Source organism: Pelodiscus sinensis, chromosome 1, assembly GCF_052426305.1.
Source record: "Pelodiscus sinensis isolate ZL-2025 chromosome 1, ASM5242630v1, whole genome shotgun sequence".
In the NCBI taxonomy this organism is placed as follows: domain Eukaryota; kingdom Metazoa; phylum Chordata; order Testudines; family Trionychidae; genus Pelodiscus; species Pelodiscus sinensis.
Window position 1 is genome coordinate 161,672,834 of NC_143052.1, and position 25,178 is coordinate 161,698,011.

The 25,178-nt window shown below is 39.4% G+C and overlaps 1 protein-coding gene across 13 annotated transcripts in view; it reads left to right on the forward strand.

Annotated features, from left to right (window-relative positions):
* PHLDB2 (pleckstrin homology like domain family B member 2) overlaps nt 1-25,178 on the forward strand; it is a 96,654-nt gene that overhangs the window by 45,025 nt on the left and 26,451 nt on the right. For 6 of the 13 annotated variants that reach the window (XM_075908491.2, XM_075908490.2, XM_075908488.2 and 3 more), the window contains 8 exons: nt 5,388-5,516; nt 12,187-12,342; nt 15,112-15,222; nt 16,878-16,967; nt 18,934-19,077; nt 19,826-19,999; nt 21,263-21,403; nt 21,942-22,041. In XM_075908491.2, coding sequence (XP_075764606.2) covers nt 5,388-5,516; nt 12,187-12,342; nt 15,112-15,222; nt 16,878-16,967; nt 18,934-19,077; nt 19,826-19,999; nt 21,263-21,403; nt 21,942-22,041 — 1,045 coding nt within the window. The remainder of the gene's footprint in view (nt 1-5,387; nt 5,517-12,186; nt 12,343-15,111; nt 15,223-16,877; nt 16,968-18,933; nt 19,078-19,825; nt 20,000-21,262; nt 21,404-21,941; nt 22,042-25,178) is intronic. The other 7 variants (XM_075908496.2, XM_075908498.2, XM_075908497.2 and 4 more) reach the window with 5 other exon arrangements.

Below are 25,178 nucleotides of genomic sequence, written 5' to 3' on the forward strand. Positions count from 1 at the left end.
ATGGCTTTGTTCAAGTGAGCAAAGCATTAATATCACAATTGTAAGTCTGCTTGAATACAGAATCCTTACATAAAAGCTAAATAGGAACAGTGCAATATGACTGGCAACTCAAAATTAACCCAGCATTGTGTATTTGTTAGGAATTCGTCATATAGGACCACAACTTGTATTTTGACATATTACTGCCTTCTGTTTGGATTATATTAGTGGGAGAAGGACATCAGTTGTGTTTCCTTATATTCAGCAGTTGTGGCAATAGGAGAAGGACAAGCTAGGGAGAAATAAAAAAAATAATTAGCACATACTATAAAAAATTGTTCAGGGTGATTGTAAAAGAAACTGCATGGCTGAGGTACAAAAGTCTGTCTCTGCTGCTTTTAAAAAGTAGCCAAGAAATGTTGTTTGACTTGAGAAACATGACAGAATTAAAAACAAGCAAGCAACACTACATGCAATACTAAACATCCACCAAAGATCTCAACTGAGTCTACTCTCCTATTCAATTGTTCCAGTGTGAAATATCTCAGGATCTGCATGAGTCAGCAATCCAAACCTACATCCCTTTAACACCGTTCTCAGATAGAAAACTTTACAGAAGGCTATGGTTCTCACCATCTCTTTCAAATAGTCTAGACAATTAAATCACTAGTACTTCCCTAACAATTTCTCCTAGGGCTTTCTGAAAAGCAAGCAAGGATCTAAACAGATCTTCATTCTGAGTAATCTTGCCACAAGCTCCTGTTGTTTCTGTGTATGGCCAGACAACTTTAACCACATCCCAGACTCCCTCTCCCCCACAAGCCTGCAGTCAGATGAAAAGATATCATAAAGTACTGGCCAGCTAGCAAAGGAGAAGAAAGAACATTTCTTTAGAAAACCAGTCTGTGTGAGCTAACCCAGGCTCCCAGGGCTCAGGTTAAGAGGCTATTAAACTCCAGTGCAGGCAGGCTCAGGCTACAGCCAAAGCTCTAGGATCCTCCCACTTCTCAGAGTCCTACAGCCCAAACTGAAATGTCTGTACTGCAATTAAACAGCCTCTTATACAACCTCTTGGCCAGAATCACCTGTGTCTTTAACTACTGTGTAGACATATCCACAGAGGCCTATTTGCAAGCAACTCTTGTCTTAAACCTGCCAAACTCACTATATTTAATAATTGTCATGGTATTTATCCATAAAGCAGGGGTGGGGAACCTTTTTTGGGGTTGGAAGCTGTTGACCAACCCACGGGGCGGCGGCACTCAGGCTAGTAGATTTTGTGTTCCAGCTCTGCAGTGGGGAGTGGGGGTGGAGAGGCTGGAGCACCAGCACGGGTTCCCCAGTGTTGGGAGGGAGCCTTGAGTCTCTGTGTCCAGATCCAGCCAAGCTGGTTACCCATCTCCTTGAGGTTTCCCACCCCTGCCGTAAAGAATAGCATTGTGAAGTCTGCATTGAAAACTTGTGAATATTACTAAGTTAAAATCATTGTCAGATATATGTATGGGTAATATTAAGGAATAGTTATTAGCTAGCTCAATGCCATTTTAAATTGTATCTTTCTCCTACATGTTTTTCAAACTTTCTCTTAAAATCTTAGCAGTCCTTTAGAGTCAGGATGTTTATGTGGCTAAAGAGCAGCACGGTGGGGCAGGGGGAGGGTGAAGTGGGAGCACATGGGTTTTAGTCACAGCTCTGTCAGGGTGTGTCTAAACTACACCCCTCTGTCAGCAGAGGGATGTAACTTAGACATATCAAAAGTGCAAATGAAGCCAAGAGTCAAATATCCAGTGTTTCATTTGCATAATGGCAGCCGCCGCTTTTTTTTTTTAAACGGGGCTTTTCGAAAAAACCGGCAGTTTAGATTGGGCATTTTCGACAGAAATGTCCCGTTCGAAAGATCCCGTACTCCTCTTTTTTTTAAAAAAAAACCTGCAATTTTTTTCAAAAAGCCCCATTTCGGAAAAAAGCAGCAGCTGCCATTATGCAAATGAAGCACAGGATATTTGAATCCCGGCTTCATCTGCACTTTCTACGTGTCTAATTTACATCTCTCTGCCGACAGAGGGGTGTAGTTTAGACAAACCCTCACTGACTGCAACTTTGGACAACTTACTTAAATAGTATGTGTGCTCTTCTGGTCAGCAGTGCCATCTTCACACGACCACTATGTTCAATCCATAGTTATAAGGCTCTTTCAGATCCTAGGAGAAAGATACTGCTGAAGTGCAGATAATTATTATTCAGGTCACTTCTTTATCAGACTATCAGTGTGCGGACTAAACCAATGCAAAGTCATCAGCACTGATGGTATTTATCAAACGGTTGTGAAATATATAATGTCTGTAAATCAGGAGTGGAGAACCTAATGTCCGGGGCCAGATGCAGCCCTCGGCTTGCCTGGATCTGGTCTCTGAAAGCTCAGGGCTCCCCCTCAGCTTTGGGGAGCCCACACTGGTGATCCAGTCCTCACCCCCACCGTACTACCGTGGGGCTGGAGCACAGACAATCTACTGGGCTGGGCCCTCCTAGGCTTTGGTGTATGAGGGAAATGTGGAGAGTGTCTCTTCTTCTTCTCAGTTGGGGGCCAAATCAATTAGGATTTGTTTTTTTTCTTCTCACTTGTGTGCGGCCCCTCACTGATTTTTCTGTGGGTCAGCGGTCCCTAATCCAGAAAAGGTTCCCCATCCCTGTTCTAAATGCTTAAGGTGACATTTCCTGCTATGATTGCACAAGTGAGCCAATCTGCTGGGATGTTAGAACTTCCTGAGTTATAAATAGAAGAGATGGGTATCATTTACTTTCAGTCTTCAAGTAATACCTTACTGGTTTATTGATGGCAGTAATAACATCTTTGGCATGGTCCTCAGTGCGTTACATACTTGCTGATGTTAGCTGTTTACACTTAGATTGACTTCCCTATTAATGAATGAGCTAGTGTGATAGTTAGGATTCTAGGAAGCTGCTAACAGCACGGGAGAATGAAACTATGCCCAAGGCTGTGGTAGTTCTTGTTGCTGTAAGTTGCTCTTCTCTTTCTTGTCCCTCCTCACACATGTCTAGGACTCGTGTGAAATAGACAGCAAGGGTTGTGAAGACCTGGATATTGATTTATGAAATACTTAGATTCCCTTCTGTTCTGGAGGATGGTTGACTCATGATGTGACACATTGCAAGGCCCAGAGGGCCTCAAACCTGGACCTTAAACCCAGTCCTGAAGAAGTACCAGAAACCACCACGCTTCCACCTAGCAGCAGCAAATATAACCAGCTCTCAATCCGCAAACCATGTGGACACAGACCATGGAAAATTCCATCTTGAGATCTGACAGGCAGCAGTTTCCTGGCTCCTGATTGGTTCTTCACCTTATATAAACCCAAGGCGCCTTCCAGAAGTGTCTGGACAACAGAAATCTCTTGCTGTCACTATCATTCCTGCTCCTAGTTCTTTAACTCCTGGCGTCAACCTCAGTTTGATTTTGACCTTGCTTCTTGACTCAAACCCTGAAACCTGTTTTGGAATCTGATCTTTGATATTGACTCCAGCCTGACACTTGACTACGAATTCACTCTCAGGTGTGACTCTGCTCTGACCTCAGTTCCAGCTGCTCTTGTCAGGATCCTGACAGATGTGCTGTCTGCCGCATTGTGGGCTTGTAGTGATAAAGTAGTTATCTGACAAGTGTTTGGTGGCCGGTGATTGATCTCAGATTGATCTCAGTTGGCAATAAATAGACGAAGGTACATTGGTTATGGTAGAGCTGTAGAATCTCCTGAATTCTACTCTCAACTCTATGCTGCTGTTTTATTGTGTGACTTCAGCCAAGTCAGGACTACCCCATATTTGTGAGTTCTGCTGATGTTATTTGAGAATAGGGGTGAGGATGTGGAGTCCAGAAGTAATGATTCGATCTCCAGATTTGTATGATTTTGTGAAAACATCCATTGTTCTGGGCAATTCACTGGCCTGATAGCATGGCCTGAAAAACGATCAAAACTAGCATTTCAGTTCACATGAGACCTGATTGTAAACATAAGAAAAACAAATAGCCTGTCTTAGGAAAGTGATATTACCTCATTTTGGGAGGTGAGGAGAATATAAAGAGATCCAGCGAGCAAAATAATTTTGTTTCCTTGTCTCCATGGTATTGTGAAAGTTTGCACACTGTTTCAGTAGCAATGAAGAGAATATGAAAGAAAATTCAGTGCTCGTGTAACAGAAGATCTTGCTTGCATGGTGAGTGAGTGTCTGCTCCTGGTACGCAAATTGTGTACACTGAATGCAAAACCTAAGCATGAGGAGCAGCTGAAAAGGGGCACTTCTTTTCAGAAGACAGAGAGAAAGAAGATGGAGAAGAGGACAAATAAGTGGCTACAGTAGCAGTGCATAATCCAACTGTCCATGGAAGGTTCAAATAAAGAGGCTGAACATTTAGGGCACCTAAAATATCAAGAAGACATGGGGGCCTGCTGGGAAATGAGAAGCCAGTGTGTAGCTCAAAGAGAAGGAAAAGAAGCAGGGATTGAACAATATCTGAGTGACACTGAGCAGCAGGTGACTTAAAATGGTGTTTTAGAAGGCCAGCAGCTCTCTGTGACATGTTGTTCCTTCTAGCCACATGTTACAGGAATGTTTAGGCCAGGGAATGTACCAGGTATGTTTGCCGGTGCTGAAGTGAATAAATGATGTTAAAGAATTTCATTTTCTGTGGAGAGACAAAAAGGATATTTATCCAGGAAAAAAATCCAGCTGATTTTTTTCAGGGAGGAGTACGTAAAGCAGCCTTATGCGCATCCCAGAGAACAGGCTACAGTTCCATACAGGATTAATTGAGCAAGTTCAATATGTTTGAGCTACTGAAACAGAATTTCCTGTCCTAAACATACTCCTTCACCAAAATTTGCCTCACTTTTTACTGCTTGCTAAATATATTAATACGTACCTGGAAAGTAGACACACAATTGTACTCGAGAGTCCCAGTTTCCTTGTTCGACCAAAAGATATATTATAGTTCACCCTGCTCTTTGCACATACTATCTTTTTTTCCCCACTTCACTCATTATCAGACTAATATACTTGCTGCTTCCTTCACCATTTTTTACTAGTTAAGATTTAGATTAGATTTAGAAGATGGGACAGGGCTAACCAATGCCTTTTGAGCATGGGAGGGAAGACTGTATCTACTATGCAAAAAAAAAACAAGACTAGAAAGAGAATTAATTACTCCACTGCAGTGATTAACTTTTGTTTTATGTCACCTTTACACTCCATCATTACAGTTTCTACTAACAATGAATATCTGTCTTTGAACTAAATACTTAGGCTTTTAGAGTTCATTAATTATTGTAATTACTAACAACTGCTTAGGCTTTAAGGTAATTCTGTTCTTTATTTTCTGGTTCAAACTTCAGGAGAAAATAAAGCTTGATGCTGAAAGGGAAAAACTAGAGAGGCTTCAGGAGCTTTACTCCGAGCAGAAGACCCAGCTTGATAATTGCCCAGAATCCATGAGGGAACAGTTACAGCAGCAGCTGAAGAGGGTCAGTAGCAAGTTTCAAGATTTCACAAACTTTTTTTATTACTAATTGTAATATATTCTGTCTCACATATGCAAAGAAACTATTGCAGCTTAGTTGTGAGGCTTAAGAGCTTGTTTCAGTGCATTCTTAAATAATATGTTGCATGGTGACAACTGAATAAAATGCAAACTGATGGATTAAAAAAAATTGTACTGTTTTAAAAGCTGTACACGACACACATAATTAATATCATGCATCTGTAGGCTGATGTGAAAGCTGATAAGAATTGTGGTACCTTAATGGGCATTGGAGCATCACCTTGCAACTGAACAAGCAAAGATATTTGTCAGTAATTAGGTTAAACTATTTTAGCACTTAACTCTCATTGCTATTTGACACAAGTATCTGTTGCTTTTTTGCCACTTTGTAAACAGGTCTCCATGTGTTGCTGTGCATACTTATTTTCTTCAATACATAATTTAGTTTTTAATCTGAATCATGCACTGGAAATGTCATTCCTACGATCATTGTGTCACCACAATTTGATTTACATCTTTGAGTTACTCTTTCATTCTTTTCAGTGGCACAGTTGCATTTTATTCAACCCATACACAGTCCAACTCTGTTGCATGTAACATAAAGTTAAAGTACAGTCTATGTTAAAGTATGGTTAGATACTTAAAAGAGACTGTAAAAATTGCACTATGAGTAATACCTAGCTTTAACGTAAAAAGTTAAGACTCAAAGTGGCCTCTGAAAGTTCAAGGGGATTCTTTCTCCCTTGAGTATTTTGCACCCATAATAAAGTCTATGTAGCTGTAATTCGTTAACAATAAAGCAGGTCAAAATGTAATTTATTTTCCATCAAGTATTTCAGACAAAATTTATATTTTTCATTTTAGTCAGATATTTTTGCAGATTTTTTTTCTTGAGTGTTTATTGGTGATGTAAGTGACTAATCAACTACCTCATAAGTATATGCTTATCGGGAGGATGAGTAGTGACTTGAATAGTCACTCTGCGCCCCCCTCCCCCTTGCTGCCTCTATCAGAGAGAGGCAGCAAGGTGGGGAGGGAAGCAGGAGCCAGTGCTGGGGGGAGCCAGCTTAAAAGCCGGTTCCCTCCTGCACCAGCTCCGCAGGGAGCAGAGGCGCAGATGGGGGGAAATAAGCATGAGCTGGGAATCGGCTGTTCCGGCTCGCTCCCAGTCCCAGGCTGTGGCTACACTACATGCCTCTGTCGGCAGAGGCATGTAGATTAGGGTTGTAGGCAAAGGTAAATGAAACCGCGATTTAAATGATCGCGGCTTCATTTACATTTACATGGCTGCCGCGCAGAGCCGACAAACAGCATATCAGCTGTTTGTCGGCTCGCCGCTAGTCTGGACGTTCCCCCTGTCGACATCAAAGCCCTTTGTCGGCAACCCCGTTATTCCTCGTGGAATGAGGTTTACCGGGGCTGCCGACAAAGGGCTTTGATGTCGACAGGGGGAACGTCCAGACTAGCGGCGAGCCGACAAACAGCTGATCAGCTGTTTGTCGGCTCAGCGCGGCAGCCATGTAAATGTAAATGAAGCCGCGATCATTTAAATCGCGGCTTCATTTACCTTTGCTGAATAAACAAATCTACATGCCTCTGCCGACAGAGGCATGTAGTGTAGACGTACCCTCAGATGCTACACCTCCGCTTTTAAAATGTATTAAGAGCCACCGGGCTCTGCAGTTTCTCCCCTTCTTGACTAATTGAGTAATTGATGGAAATTCCATCAACTACTCAATTAGCTGATTAAACACAATTTAACATCTCTAGTGTTTATAGGAAAACTTAATCAAATACCTCCACCACCACCCCTTTTTTAAAAAAATCAATGTTTTCTTTAATGAAAATCTGAAAAAACTTCTGGGAAAAAGAAAATTGACTCAGGAATCTTTTCATTAATAAAAAAGCCATTTTTTTGTGTGTAACAAACACAAACAAAAATAATGTTAACTTTTTGACCAGTTATATTTACATCTCCTCCTCTATACCTGAGTGTGCATGATTCTTTACAGATTAAAGAATTAAAAAAAAACAGCTAACCACTTAAAAGATTTATCTATAGTAAAATGTTTCTCTGTGTGGAGCCATGGTTTAAAAAAAATAATCTGGGAAATTAGACTGTGTTAAGCAATACAAAATATTCCTTTAAATATTATACAAGTAGATACCCTCTGCTAGGATTCTATGCTGGCCTCTGTGAAAGAGTACACTCTGGACAGTTCTTAATGGCAAAGGAGACCTTATGTTAAAGAAAAAAGTAATAATAATCTTAATAAAGGAGCCAAGGCTCGAATTGATCTGGAAACTGAAACTTAATTCTAGAGGTCAGAATTGAGCCACACAGCCATGACCGTTTGTGTGGAAAGCTTGTAATGCTGCTGCCTTTCTTGTCACTGCTCAGTGGACACATATTTGAATCGCCATAGCTATTGATCACATACTATTGTCCAACATTCAAATAGGCAATGAAGTTCAGTTCCCATTGTCGTGCTCAAAAGTCAAGATCTTGTTACTTTCAGTTGGGGTTTATGCTTTCCTTTAGCAGACCACCTTTAATCAATGTAAATGTAGAAAATAGAAAGTTATAAAAGTGTATTAGAAAACGTAATATATATCTTTTAATGTACTTCTCTAGTAATTGTGATTCCTTAAATAAGTCAGGACATATTTCTTTTAATATATGTATCAAATAAATCTGGATCCTGATCCTGCAGATGTCTCCAACCAGACAAGGTGTTGTGGATTTCAGTGGTGCTCTGTTCTAGTACACAGGAACACTTGTGCTGAATCAATTGCAGGTTGGGGTCTTTATTAAATACATCTATAAGGTACCTACAGACCTGTGAGACTTCAAAAATAACCAATAATAATTTTAAGTTTGATATTTCTAAAGTAACTAAAGCATTTACAATAGTTAGACTTTAAAAATAGATAACATTTCTAATCAATAGTTATTAAAAATAAAATTGTCTTCTTTCTACTTTAATATTCAAAGACATAATACTGTATGATGAAAAGTTTATTGCTGGGGGATGGCAGTAATAATCCAATTACGAATGACCAGTGCCCATAAAGAAATTGTAGAACATGTTTGGCTAAAAAACCTATTTCTTCCGTTCAAGTTTTATGGAATAAAACTAGGAAAATTCTTGGTGTGGATTTGCAGTTAAATAATCCATTGCCTTCATTAAATTTTTGGCTCATTACGTTTTGGTTAATTATAGCAGATGCTAGCTATGCTTAAATATAATTGTGTGAAATCTAGCTGGTATTTCACACTCTGAATCTGGAGTTTGAGTTAGGATTGACAGTTGGGAGTTTTGAAATTATATCCATGTCATGGACAAATCACTGCTTCCTAAGGCTTGAGGTTGGTGGTATCCCAGTTAGGGTAAGGTACTTGTGTCAGAAATCTGCTGTCAAAAACTAACAGAAATTGGGGATATCCAGAAGGTGGTGTGGGGGAGGAAAGGGGAAAGGGGAGGAATGTTGATCTCTTTTCATAGTTTATTAAGACTTTGTTACAATCCTTTGTACTCAGTCATCTATACAAAAGCCCAAGAGCCCCCTGCATATATTTTTTTCTCACGTCATCTTGGTTTATGGATGATTCATAACAAATGAGGCATAAGTATAGCTAACTAGAGTGTGATTTTGTGTTGTTGGTTAGTTTAGTTGGTCCAATCTGTCCCTTTTTGAGTCTGATCAGAACCCCACAAGTGTGAGTAAATTTTTTTGTTGTGCAGATAAAATTGCTTCAATTCTAAATGGTGATCTGTCTGTGAGGGCAATAGCTTGAGGTGGCAAAGTCTATATACTCTTTCCTTGAATTTTGTCTCATAGTGCTCCCTGAGATACTGGAGGTGTTGGAAGAACTTTTGCTTTGGAATCATGATTTTCCTATTGGGGAAATTCTGGCTCTGTTGTTACTACATTATTATTAACAGTAGGTTAACAGTGGTTCTCCTAGGGAAGGCAGGCAGCTTGCTTTCCTTAAAGCTTTCTTGCAGTTTAGGCTCCAGAAACCATGACTTGCATTATAAATAATTATCCGATTATAAATCTTCTGTTTCTAGTTAAAATCACTGTGAAGATTTGATGAGGCATCACAATTTTTAAGAGACTTGATTCTTCTGGACCTGTGTCATTCTGGTTACATACCTGTGTACATGAACAGAGTTAACTTTTATCAACATCTGTTAATGACCTCATAACAATGGCTGACAGCATACTAGATTAATGAGCTTGCCATAGACACTGTTTATATTCGACTAGCCAAGCCCCACCTCATGGCTCTGTTGCAGCGGGCTGAGGGGCGGCAGAGAGGGGAAGATGCATTGGCGAGGTGAGGCAGGTGAGTGGGTGGCACGGGGGTGGGGAGGCAGGATCTGGGGGAGGGGCAGGGCATGGGAAGACTCAGGGGGCACCAGGTCGGGCGGCTGAGGAAGTGACAGGCAGAGACTAACTGCCAGCCCCACTGCTCACAGCATCTCTGGCTTCTCTTTGTCCCCGGGTCTGATGTGCTATTCAGAGAAGTCATTGTGCTATGGCAGCAGCTGCTCGATGTACCATGAGACACTTCTCCCCCCACAGCACTCTGCTGCTCCTGCTGTCCCCACCTGCCAGATAGGCTGCCCCCGAGGCACAGGAGCAGCGTGCGGACATGGCCCATGAGCCGCCTGCCCCAGCAGGAACAGATCTGCATGATACCACTGCCGCCAGCTCCTTGCTGCACCTGCTGGCCACTTGCTGGGGAGATGCTGAGCCCCACCACTTGCATTTTTCTCCCACGTGGCCCATTTGCTGCTTTTCAAGCCTCACATCCCACTTTGGTGCAGAGGTGACGGATGTGTGCCACTTTTCATGTCCCACAGTGGTACGGGGGCAGAGGAGAGGAGAGCAAACGGCAGCCACCCACCCAGCCTACCCTATCCCACCCTATTTATTCTTCCCTCCACCACTCGGCTCACCCACAAACTCACTGGCAAGGCACTTGCATTTTTCTCCAGCATGCCCCATTTATGCTGCTTTTCAAGCCTCACATCAAGCTTCGGTGGTGGAGGGGAGGTGTGCCGCTTTTCACGTCCCGCACCAAAGCAGTGGTGGAAGGGGAGGAGGAAGTCTTCCAGTGTATTCTGGAAGTTTTCCAGTGTATTCCTGTGTATTCTCCAACGTTCTCTGTGACAGACGGTGTGACGGACACCTCTCCTCTTATAAAAGTATAGCTAAAGATTACTTAGTGGGAATATATGGTGATAGTTTTTCAAATGTCTATGTTCTTTTTTCTCAGAGATTTCTGAGGCTAGCATTGGGAAGTTATTTTTCTTCCTCTTCTATTCTGTGTGCACATGAGGTTGTGGAAAGGGTTCAGTTCATGAGACAATATGAAGTGATGTGTTGTCAGCACATGACTACCACTAAGCTCTGTGTCTCTATTGTCTTTGGTGGGCTAGGAGACTCTGCTCCATCCTGGTGGGTGCTGAACTGGCCTCGGTTGTTTACTTTTCAGCTGGAATACAGCAATGTGGTATACCAGGGCTTGAAGTTTTCAGCACTTAGGAAACGCCAACTAGAACAAAATGCTGCCGCACGTCTCCTCAACAGCACTGACTACTGCAAGCAAATCAACCCCACCTTCTGCTCTTAACACTGTCTTCCTGTAGACTATCAAATTAGATTCAAGGTTTCAGTCTTTACCTTCAAGGAGTTCCTGGGCTCAGTTTACCTAAAACATCAACTGAGGCTTTGTGATGAAGACCATGATCAATAACTGCTCCTCTGGGGTAATGGAACTTTCTGCCATTAGGGTAAAGCTCATCTGTGTAGGAAACAATTTACTATGGGGCTGGTCCTAGACTGTGGGATGAAGTCCCCAAAATCGAAGAACCATAATAAACCTCTCCGCCTTCCACTTCCTCCTTTCACCTTGTCTTCTCTAAGATAAACAAATATAGAGCTGTGTGTGTAATATTAGAATCCCAAACAAAACATTCTACTGCATATACTTCTTCCCTTGGGAAGAGGATGGAAACAAACATAACAGATGTCAGTCACTTTTGTTTAATCCCGTACTCGAAGGCACTCAAACATTCTAGTGATGAGCATTTTATAAGAACCTATAGTGAACAGAAAATTCTTGCAATGTGTTTGTGCACAGGTGAATCCATCTTTTCATGTTTAATTCCTGTGAAACAGAATTCTGGTCGGAGTGACTGTGAAAGTCACCCAAAAGGGAAAATCAGCCATTTTTACTTCTGTTTATGATGCCTTTGATGAACTAAAGAAATCAAGTTTGTATTTGCTTAGACGGGTTTGTGGAATGAAATGGAATAATAATGTTTAGACTGTGATTCATAGAATCATTGGGTTAGAAGGGACTGTATGGGACTGTACGGGATATCTAGTATAATTCCCCTGCCAAGATGCTGGATTTGTTGGGTCTAAAAAACATTCCAAGACAAATGGTTATCCAGACTCCATTGGAAAACCTCTGGTGAAGGAGCTCCTACCACCTCCCTAGACAGTCTGTGCCATTGTCCCACAGTTCTTACAGTTAGGAAATTTTTCCTGAGTTAAATGCTGTTGAGTAACTCTTCTCTGATCAGTGTAAATGCAAGATTTTTTTGTGTTTTTATGTTTGCTTGTCATTAAAGGACGCTGATCTGTTGGATGTAGAGAGTAAACACTTTGAAGATCTGGAGTTTCAGCAACTTGAACACGAGAGCAGGTTAGATGAGGAAAAAGAGAACCTGACACAGCAGCTCCTGCGTGAAGTAGCTGAATATCAGCGCAGCATTGTCAGTAGAAAGGTAAAAAGGATTACAACTCAACTCTGCTTTCTGTGCTTCTTAACTTAAAGTCAAAGCACCATTATTTCACCATTACCCATTTCTTTGTTGATGCACCTAAAAGAGATTTGGTGAATCCAGAATCTGACTTCTTTAGGAATCACTGCAAAATCTTTCTATCAAAAAGGATTTTGCATCATAGCAAGAATTATGCTCACGATTACAATCTCATCTACTCAATCACTCTCCCCTCCAAAAATTAAATGAAAGAACAAAGTCCTATGATACAAACCCAAAATAAAAGAAGACAAAAATACAAATAATAAAAAATAACCCAACCAAGTCTTGGAAAGAAGGAGAGTTAGAGATTCATGTTATCCATTATGAAGTTTACCCTTGCTTCTGTAAGTGTGAAGCTTTTTGACAATATGATGGGCAGCAGCATCATTACTATGATCACTCTCATTGACTTTACTCAATGATCACACTCATTGACTACAGGGTTTTGTCGACAGAAGTTTTGTCGACAGATACTGTCGACAAAGCTTCTGTCGACAAAGAGCGTCTACACTATATTCAGTTCTGTCGACAAAGCAAGCTGCTTTGTTGACATGGCAGAGTAGACGCAAGGATAGTTTACATGCAATAACACCTTCTGTCGACAGAACTCTGTTGACAGAAGGCGTTATGCCTCATAAAATGAGGTTTATCAGCGTCGACAAAACTGCTGAGTTCTGTCGACGTTATGACGCAGGTATAGTTTTGTCGACAAAAGTCCACTTTTGTTGACAAAACTCTGTAGTCTAGACACACCCTAAGAGGTAAGTAGTTGCATTTCTACCTGTAGCAGGACCACTTACATAGTCTGGCTTTAGTTTAGCTATTTCAGTTCTCTCTCTCCCTTGGATTCCCCAATAACTTATATGCTTTCAAGTATCAATGGGCACACCTTGCTGGGGTCTGAGTTTAACAACAGGGTCCATAAGAAAACACAAGAACTCCCACAGAGTTTTTCTAGTTGGCTCATGACCCTTTGTGCAATGTACTTAGAACTGTCCTTGTCAAGTCTTTCTTCAGGCAGACTTGCCCTCAACAGTCCAGCCTTCTTATTTGGCTCCTGATATCTTAAGGCTTGCAACCCCAGCCCTTCTGTGAGGGAGCTAGGAAGAATCTTTGTGTAAAGCAACTCCTGTAACCCTGTAGCGTTCCTCCTTTTCTGAAACTCCCCCTGTTCTCTATTGAGTAGCAACTCTCAGGGCTTCCTACAGGGAATCTCCCTTCTGTCCCTTTGACTCTCTAAAGGCTTGTCTTTTAACTACACCTCAGAAAGCCTGCCATAAGCCACATTATTCGCCTGTTATGTGTCATTGCCCATTTTGTCCATCTACAGAGACAAGTATGTCACAGGTGGGACTGGATCCACCACCCTTAAATGAACAGTCCTACCTGTGACACTTCCCCTGTGCTTGTACCCTGATTATGCCGAGGTACAGTTACAATGTATGAGGACCCAGATTATCTAGTGTGTATTGTCTGGTATTTTTATGAAGGTGTCCCCAGATCTGTCTGTATAAGGTAGAAAAATTATTTGAATCCTCTTTTCCCCATGTCAGCTTTACACTTATCATTAGGAGAAACACTAAAGGTTACTGTTGTTTGTTATCATGCTGTACATTATAGCGCCTACTTTGATAGAGCTGAATGTTCTATGCATATAAAAGCCAGTGAAGTTACCAACATAGACACAAGTAGGTGCAGTAGATTTGAGTGTGGTTGCAGTCTTAATGCTGAAATATTTGATTGTGCCAGATGTGTATCGTTATATGGAGATATTTGGCAAATATGCAAAATGGGGTGGGATAAGAGACAAAGAAGCCTCCAGAATCATTGATGGACAATAGAAGTGGTAGTGAATGTAGGAGATGAAGCCAGATGTGGATGAGCTAACAGTGTGGCATGACACACATGATGAGACAAGTATTTATTTAAATAAGGGCAGACATGTTCAAGATACTCTGTTTTAATTTTCCCCTTCACTTGTGAAACAACCTGGAATAGAGTGAGATAAAAAAAATTCAGTGTCATTGCACTTGTTTGTGCAAATCCAATAAATAAACCAGATTGCTGCTTCTATCTTGCCCATCCATATTTTAACAAATGTAAAATTATGCAATAAAGTAAGCAGCATGGCAGAATATAACTTGTTCTAGTTGAGTACAATAAGGTATACGTACTTTTTTTCCAGTTGATCTTGCCTAATTCTCCTATTTATATCACTTACAAGGAGTCACTCTCCATAATGTCTAGTTTCTAATGAATCCGCTCCCGTTAATGGTACGATTAAATGGAGTAATTTAGAAATTTCCTTTGTTAGCTCTGTTTTACTTTCTGTCCTATACTTGCCACTTAGTGCAGGGGTTTTTAAACTCTAGGTCGCAGCTTGTAAGGGCAAGCTGCTAGCTGGCCACAAGATGCTTTTTTTACCTGCACCTCCACAGGTATAGGTGATCGCAGCTCCCGTGGGCCATGGATCACTGTTCCTAGCCAATGGGAGCTACAGAAAGCTTTCAGGTTCACGTTAAGGAGTCATACATTTTAATAGTTAACAATTTTTTTCCAATAATTACAATCTTAAGAAATAATTATCTCAGTTCTGTTTTGGCAAGTTTATGGATCAAATATATATGTTATATTTACTATCATGTACCCTCTCAGAATGGGATCCTTTCTGCATATATTGTCCTTCTAAAATTAAACATGTAAAATGTGGTTATTATATTTGTGAATTAGGAGAAGATTTCTGCTCTCAAAAAGCAAGCCAATCATATCGTCCAGCAGTCTCAGAGGGAACAAGATCACTTTGTAAAAGAGAAGAATAACTTAATAATGATGCTGCAAAGAGTAAGCATTTTCTTGTTTTGTAAGATAATTAAAAAAACAATTAAAAAAAATCCAGCTGTTATATAGAAGGTGGAAGGACAAAATTATCTCAACTGGTTTCCAATAGCATTAAAAAAATTATTATCGGTCGATTTTCTAACTACAAATTGTAGTGATTTTTTGTGTTATAAGAGGGATTTTTCAAAGTTGGGTTGCAGGCCCATCTGGGTAAGCTGCTTGTGGGCTGTGTCTCACTTTGTTTATCTAAGCATCCATAAGCACAGAGCCTCGCAGCTCCCATTGGCAGGAAACGGTGAACCGCAGTCGATGGGAGGTGCGAGACTCTATGACTATAGACACTTAGATAAACAAAGAGTCACGTGGCCTGCCAGCGGCTTGCTTGGGTAGGGCCATAGCCCAACTTTGAAACCTCCTGTTTATAAGAAGTTTTATAGCTACAGTCTCCTAGACTATGTCTAAATTGCAGGCTTCTTTCAGAAGAAGCTTTTCCTGAAGACATTTTCTGAAAAAACTTCTTCCGAAAGAGAGTGTCCACACTGCCCAAGGGCATCGAAAAAGAGATCTGCTTTTTCGAAAGATAGCGTCCACACTGAATGGATGCTGTCTCGCATTTAAGCTGTGATTACTATGGACGGAGTGGCCACCAGGGTGCCTGTGCTTTTTCCTCTTTTTTCGAAAGAACTCCCTTTTCCCCGTCCACACGCACCTTTTTCTGAAAGAGCTCTTTCGGAAAAAGGCTTCTTCCTCGTAGAAAGAGGTTTACCAATGTCGGAAAAAACCCTCTGTTCTTTTGATTTTTTTTTTTGAAAGAACGTGACTGCAGTGTGGATGTAAGAGAAGTTTTTCCGAAAAAACTCTGCAGTGTAGACATACCCATAGTGAACAAGACAAAAATATAATAAACAAAAGATGTTCCTGTCTTAGGATCATGCAATAGGCCAATATTTCACACATCAGAGGATATCTGGAAATGTGCACAACCCATGCCTCTCCCAAGCCATTAATATGGCCAATAATTGTTCAGAAAATCAGACTACCTGGCATGACAAGTTTCTGGCTAATAAAATTCTAGAACAAAAAATGTTTTTCCCCTGCATCTGCCTTGCTCTCATCAAGAGCTTTATTTGACCTGGCCATTGGCAAAGATTTTTAAAGAGACTAGTGATTTAGGATGTCTTTGGGATTTTTGTTTGTTTGTTTGTTTTTCCAATGTGGTACAGGCCTTAAGGCCTGGTTTTCAGAAAGTTTGGAGCCTTCACCTCTCAAATCAGGCCTCTTCACTGTATCTAGTTGAAACCCAAAAACTCAGACACCCCAAATCACTCTTTACAATCTTGGGGTTTTGCAATTGGACATATAGGGTGTAATTCAGAGCTCTCTAAAGCCAAGGGGAGTCTTTTCATCAACTTCAGTGGCATCTGGGTTGGTCGTAAAGTGTGGGATTGCTAGCTCTCAGGCCATATGGAGCTTAAATCCCGGAAATGTATTGGGAATTGTTCGAGAGTTTCAGTTCTGCTATAAATAAATATAATTGAAGCTGGTATTGACATTCTAGCCTTAGCAGAGGGTTTCCTTATACTCTTTAAATAAATAACTGGCATCAGTTTCAGCTGGATATTCATTTCTAAAATAAACACAATGTTTATTTCTGACAGGAAAAAGAGAATCTTTGTAATCTGGAAAAGAAATACTCTGGACTTTCTGGAGGAAAAGGATTTCCTGTCCATCCCAGTAGTTTTAAAGAGGTAAGCAGTGTTAACTGCTCTTTTCCAGAACCTCTGGTAAGCTTAATGTTTATTAACATTGTATGCAATAGTGACACAGAGTTTGGCAAATCTTTCAATGTAAAAAGTATGCAATACTTAGTCACATGATTTTTCAATATTCTGTTCTTGATATGATTAGGAAACATAGCTGAGTTACTTCTGGAAATTCAAATTAAGCCAAAAAATAACTTCAGACATTTTTCCCTAATGTAGCTGGCATTCATTAAACTTTTGCATTGGATAATTTACCATTTTGCATTTGTTAGATAATCTGTTTTTCTCTAAACACTTGAACCTAACCAGAGGCAAGAGAGATCAAGAAATAGATACGGTCAAGTGTGACTAAGTTCCAGTGTTCTTGATCTTAATATATTTTGCATTTTTTTTGTCACTGACTTCTCCTTTATTGGAATAAGAAAAAGTGCATTATAATTGTGTAATTCAGCCTTTTATATCTGTTACATACTGAGTTAAAGACTTGCTATTGTAGATCTATTTATTGAATCATTGCTAGCAGTCAAAAGAGAACAGTTTCAAAAGTTTTGGTTGAGACATTGAGGAAACTAAGGGTAATGTGAGAGAAAATGTAGACTCCGCTGCATTTGTGAAGCTCCAAAGCTCTGATTCTCGTTGTGAATTCTCACAACCCATGGACTTTGAATTAGACGAGGATTCCTAAGGGAGCAGAGTTAATCTTTTATTAGTGTAGTGTTTCACCTACTACATATATTAGCAATATTGAAGCAATGTGTTTATCATCTTAACCCATCATAATGAAGTTTCTATATCTATGTAACAGAAAATACTACCATTTTGAATAAATTGTCAGCTACCTAAGGCAGCTTCCTGAACTTGGAATCACAGTTTAGTTTCCTTAATAACATCTAGTTTGAGATTAAGTGGATAAAAGAGTCCACCTTCTAGTGTGTCTTTGCAATGCTTCTCCCTCCAGCCAACCGACAGCTGCTCAGGATGCAGTAGCTCCTTGGGAGGAGCAAGGCTGCGCGGCCTGGCCCCCTGCCAAGGCTGGCAATATGGAGAGCCCCAGCTCCAGATGACTACACTTTTCCTAGTGCAGCCACCCCATGTGGTCATTCCGCAGTATAACTGTCCCCAGTGGTGATTGCGGACATAATTGTCACAGCTTTCAGACTCCCCCTTTTCCATGTTATGGAAAATAGTTCTATTCCAGTCACTGCCCATTTTTGTGGCACAACTAAACCCTGATCTTGCATCAGGTTAGGATAAGAGGAAGCTTTATATCAAATTTGGTGGTCCTAGCTCTTAGCATTTAGGAATAGTTCTTGAACAAACAGACTCACAGATGGACTCATGGACAGAGAGATAGACACGCAAACTCTCTAAAATATACAGAGAGACTATTAATTTACAGAGTAACACCGCCACGTCATCACAGCAATCCCATTAGCCATCTGGTCCCCACAAATATAGTTAAACGATGTATCAGAATATAAATTGTGATGATATTGGGGGAAAAAACGAGCAGAGGAAAATCCTGAGGATTAAGGATCTGTGAATAAGACTTTTGCTTTGGTTATCTATGTTAATGTTGTCTTTAAAATGCTAATGTTATCTTTAAAATCTAGGTACTGGCTCTTGCTAAGCAATTAAAATTTATATATTCTAAAGCAAACAAGAAGCACTGATGGCTTTACTTTGATAGAGTGTCTTGCTCCCTTACAGTTGATTTGCCTTTTGGTAACACAAATATATTTGGAATGACTGAATACATTCTTCAGAATTAAAGTGTTGAGGATTTTAAATAATTGTTGTTATTGCTTTAATTAAATATTTTGGTAATGCCACAGATATTTGGCTGTATCGCTCTAAACTAACCTTCATTGAACTGCATACATTAACATTCTTGCATGTCTTTTGGCTTTTGCTCCTTTTTTGTGTTTAATTTCTGAATTCCTCCTTTTAGGGTTATATCAGTGTAAGTGAAATTAGTGAGCTGTATGGCAATTCCACGAGTAGATCCCCTTCCACTCAGCCCCCCACAGATGCTGACGCTGTTGCTACTGTGCCTTCCACGGCTGTGCTAGCGAGCCAGCCACAAAATAAAGAGGTTTGTTTGAGAGACATTCTTTCACAGCTATTTTTTGTTTTAATTTCTAGTGTAATACATTGAACCCTTAAACAAACTGTAGACTTAGTGATGAAGGGTCAGAAGCTGACCTGACAAAAAGGCAAAAGGAATTCTCCAGTTATAAAATATGCTTGGTTTTGGATTTGAGATTTTAGAGGCTAAGCAGAATAATGACTTTGTCAGAAACAAGTGACATCATTGCCTTTCAAACAGTAAAGGGTAGCATGTCCTTTTGGAAAAGTAGTCTCAGGTCATATAATAATAATTTGTATGATGGAAGTGAAGTGTTGATTTCCTGTCTTACTCTAGTTCATTTCTGTAGGATGAATCTATGCAATAGTAACATCTATCTTTAATATTTTGGAAACAGATTGATACCTTCACTTTTCTTTGTTGTTCTAACTGCACTTTCTGGCATTTTTTGCATTGTCTTTGTCGCTTTTTGCCTTTATTGCAATCTTTAAAAAAAGCTGCTTTGTCTAAATATAGATTAACGTAATTGAAAAATTCCTACCTTTGTGTTGTAATAGTTCACCATTAAACTTGGTATTTAGCATGTTTATATTGCTTTAAATATTTACAAATGTTTTACCGGTTCCACTAAAATGTGCGCTTTCACTCTAAATTCTCCCAATGAAATAATAATAAATTGCAGCTTATTGAGCCATGTGTATTGAGTAATTCCAAGTAGAAAACTCTGTGTGTAATTTCTCTCTTTCCTATAAAGCTAAGATCAACTCTCTGTTCTGGATTTGTGTTTCCTCACTCTCTTTCTCCTCGCTCTATTGCTCAACTTCCATCAGTCCATTGGCCTGAGATCATGGTTACACATGTAGATCCTTTTCCTTTATCTGATACACCTCCTCCTCTTCCAGCTAAGAAACACCGCAGGCAACAACAGGTAACAAATTAAAAGCTGGTCACTTTGGATGTTTTAATGTAGCAATGAAGTAATTTACAATTATCTGAGAATCACTAGTTGATCAAAATTCTAGAATTCTGTACTTAAAGTCTGTGCTGAATTTTTATGAATTTACTGAATGGAGGTGAATAGTCTCTTCTCAATGATAGTTTGTAAATGAGGTTAGAGATAGAGACATGCAAAATGAGATGAGAATAGATCTTAAAATAGCCACCAGTGCTGTACATATTATATGTCTGTCTGCTGTTAAAACAAATGAATAACACAATGGAAAATGCTGACACTTGAGAGCTTTCTTAATTATTGGAAGCACTTGCATCAGTAACATGCAAGTGGTTAGCTCTAAAGTCAAAATTAAATTGAGGGTTTTCTATTACCTTTCAGCAATGGAATCTGAAAAAAGATACTGGTTTTAAACTATCAGTTCATTAGGATTTGAAAGGTTGTTTTTTTCCCCCTTTCGCCTAATAGGATGCCATTTGTAAACTTACACTCTTTCTGTTTTTAAAACTCTAACTGGGCACAGGGCCAACAATATGTTCCTGCTCTTAAAATGTTTTCTTAATCAACAGATAGTCCTGATGGAAAATTACAGGGCCATTTTTATGTACAACATGTTTCAGTTACAAATTGGTGAATTAATAGTAAGCTTTACTTTCTGTTTACAAAACATTTTTCATTCTCATAACTCAACAATATGGAAAAAATATTTTAAGAGGATGAGGAATTGAAACTCCTTTCCCTGTCATTAGTTTGGTCTACAATCTCCATGAAATGAAATATGTTAAAAAGTTCAATTTTTATGTCCGATTACATCTTGGTAATCACAAATATTTTTATTTGGCCATTTATATGTTGTAACTAGCAGAACTCATTAATAATTTCTGCTTATTATGATTAATGATAAATGCTTAAATGAGAACCTCAAGCGTTGCACACGCTTCAGAGACTCAATCCTTAATGATATTGTAAATTTAGAGTAGTTGATCCTTTCTATCTTTGGAGACTTTGGGTACTGTTTAATTTCACCCTATAATTTCTATGACTAATAATATGTTTTAGTGATTCAGCAGACTTTAAAAAAAATTCTGGACAAAATGTGAAACAGAATGTTGAGCTTCAAAATGAGACAAGATCTTCTGAAATTTTGAGACAGTACATTTTATTATTTTCAATGTGGAACAAAATTTACCAAACACTTTGTTTTATTTTGTCAAAATAGTGTTGTAAATTATTTTTAAGCACTTTAGAAATCTGGAAGAAAGAAAGAAACAGCACAAGGAGGGCATGTATATGAGTGATACTTTACCCCGCAAGAAAACCACTTCCTCTGTATCGCCCCACTTCAGTAGTGCTACTCTTGGACGAAGTGTTACTCCTAAAGTAAGTGATATGCCTATGTATAGCTTTTCCATTTCTGTAGTCCCCATATGAAAAGTTAAGGAGTTACGGTTGAGTAAGGATGTTCTAATTATCCCCATAGGTTATGTCTACATTCTAAAACATTCTGCAACTGTTGTACTGTAGATCTTCAGTGTAAACAATATAGCAACAGGAGGGATTTTTCCATCAGAATAGACAATCTATGTTCCCAAGAGGCAGTAGCTAAGTTGACCAAAGTATTCTTCGCTCATCCTAGCGCTGGCTATGCTAGGTATTAGGTCATCTTAACTATGTCTCTCAGGACAGTGGCTTTTTTCCACACACTGCCAGAGACATAGCCGTGGCTGATATAACTTTTCAGTGTCGATGAATCATAGGCGTTACAACCATAGTACGTTCAGATTTGGATTAAACTGAAAGGAAATCCAAATATGTTAAGATATGTTAAGATATGAGGTGTTTGTTTTATTCTGAATTGCTGACTTTAAAGTTTTGAGATGTGCAGTTTGTAAATATCTGTTTACAAAATTCCATGCAGGGTCATTTACCACTAGGACAGAGTAACAGCTGTGGCAGTGTACTTCCACACTGTCTGGCAACCATAACCAAAGAATCTGAATCAAGAAGACTGCATAAAGGTGAATTTTTTTTACAACACTTGCTTTCTCTTCCTTGGTATCTAATGTTCATTCTTCTGGGAAATAAATCCCAAATCAGTGTACTTAAAACCTGCAGAGTTTATATTAGGGCTTTGAAATCATATTTTTTCTTTCAATATGAAAACAGCTGCATATACAATTTTTAGACTTCAGCAAAATAAGATGTTAAATGCGTAAGATATTACACCATATTGCAAAAGCCTAGGCAATGGCTTCTTGTCATTTTGAATTTCACGTTAAAAGTATGTAATTTTCACGTATGCTGTAGTAAACAAGAAAGATGCATTGAAGAATACTGGTTAATTCCAACTAACTTGAGTGATTTTTTTTTTTTTTAGACCACATATTAAAGATATGGCATGTTATCCTTTTAAACAGAGGAGTGTGTGTGTGTGTGTGAGTGTGTGTTTTAGTATCATTCTCTAATGCAGTGTTTCTGAAAGTGCTCGGCGAAAGCACTTTGAGAAACACATTAACTGACCACCCCGGTTTGTTTATTTACTGGCGTCGCGGCCACGGAGCCTCATGGCTCCCATTGGCTCCGTTTTGCTCTTTGCAGCTAAGTGGAGCAGCAGGAAGTGGTGGCTTGGCCCACGCTGCTTCCTGTAGTTCCCCTTGCTGCAAAGGACAAAACGGAGTCAAAGGCTCCATGGCCCCAGCACCAGTAAATAAACAAACTGGGGCGACCATTTAATGTGTTTCTCAAAATGCTTTCATGGAGCACTTTCAGAAACACTGCTCTAATGCCTTCATTTGTAAGTTACTCTTCAAGGCAGATACTTCAGCCAGCGTGGAATAATCAGGGGTAATGATTGTCCCTTAAAGATGAAGATTTATAAGAGTACAGTTTGTTTTAATCTGCCTCAGATATGTGTGCCTTAGTATAATGAAGAAGAAAAAGTATTGGTTGTTGCAACGCTGGAATTCTGCATTCAATTCAATGTACAGTAATGCTCTGAAATATGTCCGTGGAAGCCTTAGATTTCTAAGTTTGTTTTCTCTCAGCTCATTTGTGCTCAGGTTTTTTTAAGTAAAAATATGTTTTATTCTGTCAGCTCTGCAAACTTAACTGCTTCTGAGATCAGGAGTCAATGTTTGTTCTTTCTATCACGAGCATCATTACAAAAAATAGTCTGTGGTAGAAATTTACTTAATGCTTGTGTTAATTATGCATTAGACAAATAGAATCCATAGTACTTTTCTATCACGGTTTCCCATATTTGTATTAGCTACTTAGCGCTAACAGGAGTTAAAAACTAGTATAAAAGCATGTTTAAAGCATGATTGTAGTCCAAGATGCATGTTGTCAGCCAAATCAAGAGAGTTGACAGAATACTTACGGTACGTCTTACACAGCAGCGTTATTTCAGAATAACTGATGTTATTCTGAAATAACAAAGAGCGCCTCTATACAGCAAGAAGAATAGTGATAGAAATGTAGCCGTGTTAGTCTGGTGTAGCTGAAACAAAATACAGGACTATGTAGCACTTTAAAGACTAACAAGATGGTTTATTAGATGATGAGCTGTCGTGGGCCAGACCCACTTCCTCAGATCAAATAGTGGAAGAAAATAGTCACAACCATATATACCAAAGGATACAATTTTAAAAATTGAACACATATGAAAAGGACAAATCACATTTCAGAACAGAAGGGAGGTGGGGGGGGGGGGGAAGTGTGGAAAAGGTAAATGTCTGTGAGCTAATGGCATTAGAGGTGATAATTGGGGAAGCTATCTTTGTAATGGGTAAGATAGTTGGTGCCTTTGTTGAGACACTCTGTGTCGGTCTCAACAAAGGCGCCAACTATCTTACCCATTACAAAGATAGCTTCCCCAATTATCACCTCTAATGCCATTAGCTCACAGACATTTACCTTTTCCACACTCCCCCCCCCCCCTTCTGTTCTGAAATGTGATTTGTCCTTTTCATATGTGTTCAATTTTTTTAAATTGTATCCTTTGGTACATATGGTTGTGACTATTTTCTTCCACTATTTGATCTGAGGAAGTGGGTCTGGCCCACAAAAGCTCATCATCTAATAAACCATCTTGTTAGTCTTTAAAGTGCTACATAGTCCTGTATTTTGTTTCTTCTATACAGCAAGCCATTATTTTGAAATAATGGCGAGCTTGGAGGGCTTCTTACTCTGACTCCTGTAATCCTTATTTCACAAGGAGTAAGTGAAGTCGAAGAAAGAGTGTTCTTCCTTTGACTTCCTGCTGTGTAGGGCATAGCTGAAGTTGACAGAGCTGAAGTTGCATAGCTTACTTTGACTTTTGTCCTGCTGTGTAGGCATGCTTGTAAAGTGCAGATTTGCTGAGTAAAATTGCACCATTTTTACATATCCTAAATTTGTAAATTTGAAAATCCAAGAACATAAAATATAAACTTAAAGATGACTGTCTTGATTTCACCAAAGTCAAGAAATGGAACATTTTCATATCCACTTCAATTTGACCATGTTTGACAGCTGTAAATATTCATTAAGCTGTTTGGATTTATGCAGGAATATAAAACAAACACATAGGCAAGGTGAACTGCAGTTTTATATTTCTTTATTCTGGGGCAGTGTCTGTAAATTAATTTGTATTTCTTGATTCTGAAGTGTCTGTAAATAAATGTAAGACTTGGTGGCAATGATTTTCGTTTGGAAGTATTTTCATATATCTGTTTATTCGAAATAGACTTAATTGCCAAGTGTGTGTGACCAGTAACCTGATTTAGAAAACTAGAGGTCACAAGGAAATAATTGGATACTGCATTAGTTAATTATTCTCTGAGTTAAGAGCAGTTTGTCACACGTTAAATATCTCTGGCATAAACCATTAACTGAAAAACTTTCTTAGCTGACATTCTTGCAGGATTTCTCAAGGACCACGGTGGAAGTACAACTCTAGCATACATAGAATTGATTTAAGAGCTACCAATAGTTAAATAAGACATCCTGTTTAAACTAAGGTGACTACAAGTAAAGATGATTTTTAAACTTCAGCTATCTGAAAAAGAGGAGAACATGATTGTTCTGAGCAAAACTTGGAAGCTAAGGCTGAAGTGAGCCCTTGAGCCTATTCAACTTCAATGGGACTCCAGTAGGGTGCCTCTATTGGGTAGCT